The sequence below is a fragment of the Actinia tenebrosa genome, unplaced genomic scaffold (genome assembly GCF_029948245.1).
Source record: "Actinia tenebrosa isolate PJP-AT-01 unplaced genomic scaffold, QUT_ActTen_1.0 PGA_scaffold13__45_contigs__length_12533684, whole genome shotgun sequence".
Classification (NCBI taxonomy): domain Eukaryota; kingdom Metazoa; phylum Cnidaria; class Anthozoa; order Actiniaria; family Actiniidae; genus Actinia; species Actinia tenebrosa.
This window is the reverse complement of record NW_028292573.1, coordinates 6,158,372-6,162,265: the sequence shown is the minus strand read 5'-3', so window position 1 is coordinate 6,162,265 and position 3,894 is coordinate 6,158,372. Positions and strand designations below refer to the sequence as shown.

The window sequence follows — 3,894 nt, the reverse complement described above, 5'->3', positions numbered from 1 at the left end:
TGTAATGCTGATGTCTTTGAGCATCGGATGGAGTTAATAAAAGAAGTAGCTGTTGAGTCTTCGCTTGTGGTTAGAGGGCCAAGAGAAAGAGTAGTTTGCAATAATTATAACTGTCACATCTCAAACATTTTGATCTCTGTCAAATTAAAAACGTTTCCGAAATTTGCACAAAAGTTGATGGAAAGCAAAGAAAAGCTTTCCGGTATTCGCGACACTCACCCGATGAAAATGTCAGATCGTTTGATTGAAGATTTGGAAATAATTCTGCTCTAAGTTGATCAAATTGTCACATACGATTCAATCTGTATAAATCCTTTTTTAAAGTGTACTGGAGTGGCAAAACTATGTATTAACTCATACGTGGAAATGAGATTATTTCAGCAAGTTGGTAGACGATGGATGGAAAAGATTTCCAAAATCTCAAACGACACACATACACCCTAAAAAATCAAATGCAACTTATAGTATGATTTAAACTCGTAATCTTTATTTTTTTTTCTTTTTTATTTTTTTTTTCTTACTTTACCGTACACCATGCAACCACATTCTTTTCAATTTTGTCTTCATTTTTTCTCAATCCGTTTTATGGGGAAAAAAGCAGCATATTTTATTTTATTGGGGCAATGATTTCGAAACGTTGAGTTGATTTTCCAATATTTGCACAATATGACAGATCTTAGAGATATGTTATGTTCTACCTTAGCGTGTTAGCTTATTATTAATCTTGTACCGTCTCGTAAAAGACATTTATTGAAATATTATTCTTGCTTTATTGCCTCGGTGCATTTAAATTTTTTTCCCCTTTATTATTATTCCTTCGCTAACACCGGTCATATTCTTTAAATTTAATTTTAATTTTTGGACGAGCGACTGATTAAAGTTGATGGTTTAAGTTATTGACCTTTCCTTTGCTTTCAAACATCCCTTATAGAGGCCGCATCTAAAATTCATAGATATTAGAATATTTAAAACGTGGGCAATAAAGCTTGAAACCAAATATCAAGCTTACTAAGAGAGCGTTTATAGCCCTTTCATGAAATGTGAGATTGATATACCACCGAATTTCGCGACGTTTACATCCTATAAATAAAAAATATTCTGTAATCGTAATTCTCCTTGTCGCCATTTGTGTTATTTTTCAGGTCATTCGATATTAGTTAAGTTCATTGTTTTTATATTGAATAACGTATCGTTATTGCCTTTGAAGATTTGATTAGCATTCGTTCTGTCATTTAAAGAAAACACTGCGCCAAAACACAAAGATAACATATTCAAAAACCACATATAAACTTTCTTAGGTTGTTTCTTCAGGCTAGCTTTTACTAGGCTATTTTCTTGCTCTGTGTTTTTACATCAAAATACTTTTGCTTCATATTAAACATTATAACAAGTACAGGCTCAAAAATACAGTCCCCGAGATAGGCTACTGTGCACTTGTTTTTAAACTCACTGCCAGTTATATAGTTTGTCTAAAAGGGCTGCGGTTTGTAACTTTATGAACCGTAAATGTCATATTTAAATTCATTTCAGTTCGCTACTGTCAAACAAAAGTTTCCGTGCTGAAAGATTGATTTAACGGTTCGGGTAAAGTGCTTCCTTTCTTGATAGGAGATTGAGTGGGCTTGGGAGGCCGATAAGAATCCCTTCCAAATAAATTACTGCAATTACTAGTGAATTCATGGTCACTGTGTTGAGCACCTTTACAACCAAACCAACGTCTGAATGCTCTTCGAAAATCAGTTTTGTACAACGAATATATAAATGGGTCAATTAAAGAGTTGCCTACCAGGGTGTAAAGAGAGACCACAATTAACTTTTCAGGAACACTTTTCTGGAAGCCAAGAGCTTCAATGATGTTAATAACAATGAGAGGAAGCCAACATACTGAGAAAGTGATCATTAAAACTGCAAAAACTTTTGCGGCTTTGACCTCAGCTGCAATGTTCATGGAGATTTTCCGTGACTTATTCATTCGTTTTATCCCTGAATTGTCCCCTCGAAGTGAGTTTTTCTCGGCAAATGCCGCTGGGATTTGAGGAACCCCCACGGCGACCATCCATTTAACTTGTCGACGTGTTTCTTGAAAGATCTTGGAGTATGCCACCAAAATACCTGCAGAACAAGCTGTCACCACCAAAATTAAAAATCCTTGGTAGCTTCGTTTTGCAAGTGTAAAAATCTTTGTCGGTTGAGTTTCCCAAGTTGTTGGGATGAGAGTCAACGCCATGGGAATGGTCCATACTAGCGTTAAAATCTTATTCACCGCGGAGCGAGTGATCCTGGAGTTGTACGAAAGCGGTTTCACGATGGCTTGGTAGCGGTCGTAAGTAACTCCACAGAAATTAAAAAGATATGCAAAAAGAATATAGCCAATAATGTAGGGCACTATGAGAGCAAAAAATGGAACATGGCCGTCGAGAAGAAAACATGGAACAAAAAGAACTGCCACCAGGCTGTCTGATACAGCTAAACTCACTACAAACGAGTTTGTAATTGTTCGTAGTTTACGGAACTTGCAAAACAGAGCGCAGACTAGAGAATTCCCTATCACGACACCACAAGACATCAGCGATAGAGGGACACGAAAACTATCATCCATGTTGCCATGTAATGTGTTATTACGTTCAACCAAGGACCTGTTTGTTGACGAATGAAGAACTCCATTGGCCAGGGTCTGATTATCGAGTGCCATCTGATTTTTCAGCATTAATGTTTGGTTTCAACTCGAGTGGTAACGGCGTTCAACTTTCTCGTTTGTCGTCCGCGGTAGCTGCTCACCCACTGACGATTCAAAATCTCTTGCTCTGTTTATATCAGTATTGACGAGCGAGGCTTCTTGAAGTCTTTTCCACATCGGTGCTCACTAAATGGTCATCTAAACCAAGATCCATTTATCTAGATATTTCAATATCTCGGGAAATTCAAAGCGCCGAAAGAGCCACGGTAAATAAGCCACTTGACCCATCCACAAAAACACAAACTACCAAATGAACGAGCCGAGACTGAAATGAGGCCTTTATTAAGCATAAGTGTATATATTAATTCACGTCTCAAATGTTCTTATTCATTAAAATCTTATTCGGTCAGCAACCAATCAAAATTTTCTGTTACATCACTACGAGATAATTGCAGGTGAAATCTCCGGTGTTTGACTTCGGAGCCGTGTATGTAGCATCATTCTAGCAAATTTCCTTGCGTGTTTAGCGTGTGTTAATCTTTCATTCCGCTTTTTCTTCTGGACGTAATTTTTGTCAGTCTTTGAAAGAGTGTTGACAGATAGACAAATGAAGATCCTTCGAAAAAAGGGGGAATAGAATAAATTAAATAAACAAACATCAATTTACTATTCCAGAAATTGTTCCAAACCTTTTTGGCACCTTTATCATTTCAAACGTTTTGTAACTCAATATATCAGCAGCTACTGATGATTTTGCCTTTACTTATGCTTTTAAAAAAAAATACTAATCTCCCTTGTCTTTTTTGAGAAAAAGTATGTGTTGTTTGCTTTGCTTTTAATGAAAGGCTGTTTCGTCTAGGTTGGATCAACTCAACCTATCAAAAGATGCTAAGCATTGAAAAAGTACCCTTACACTTAATGTAAATAATGAAAAATAGATGTTTGCATTCAAGGACAAAACGAAAAACAAATGCAACATTATGATATTCTATCAGTTTCAACAATGTTTTCTGTTTATAGAAGGCGTTAAGAATCAGTATTACTTGTGCAACTCTCTCCTTGTCTCGGAGACTTGACTCATAACAGAAACCTTATTTTAAATAAAAAAATTCGCGTCTGGCTTCCACAGAAAATATCATCTTTTCCCTAGTCGATGAATAACGTTCGTATAGTGGTGACAACTAATATCCTCTCTCTTTTCCTCTCCCTTTTCATTT

The 3,894-nt window shown here is 36.3% G+C and overlaps 1 protein-coding gene across 1 annotated transcript; it reads right to left on the bottom strand.

Annotated features, from left to right (window-relative positions):
• Window positions 1-513: 513 nt before the first annotated feature.
• LOC116293143 (D(1) dopamine receptor) lies at window positions 514-3,270 on the bottom strand. Its single transcript, XM_031700538.2, has one exon. It carries the CDS (start codon window positions 2,705-2,707, stop codon window positions 1,541-1,543), a length of 1,167 nt encoding a protein of 388 aa, XP_031556398.1. The 5' UTR covers window positions 2,708-3,270; the 3' UTR covers window positions 514-1,540.
• Window positions 3,271-3,894: the final 624 nt, after the last annotated feature.

Bases quoted from the DNA above. Each gene is read 5' to 3' on its own strand.
- LOC116293143 (XM_031700538.2), bottom strand. From the start codon at position 2,707: ATGCTGAAAAATCAGATGGCACTCGATAATCAGACCCTGGCCAATGGA.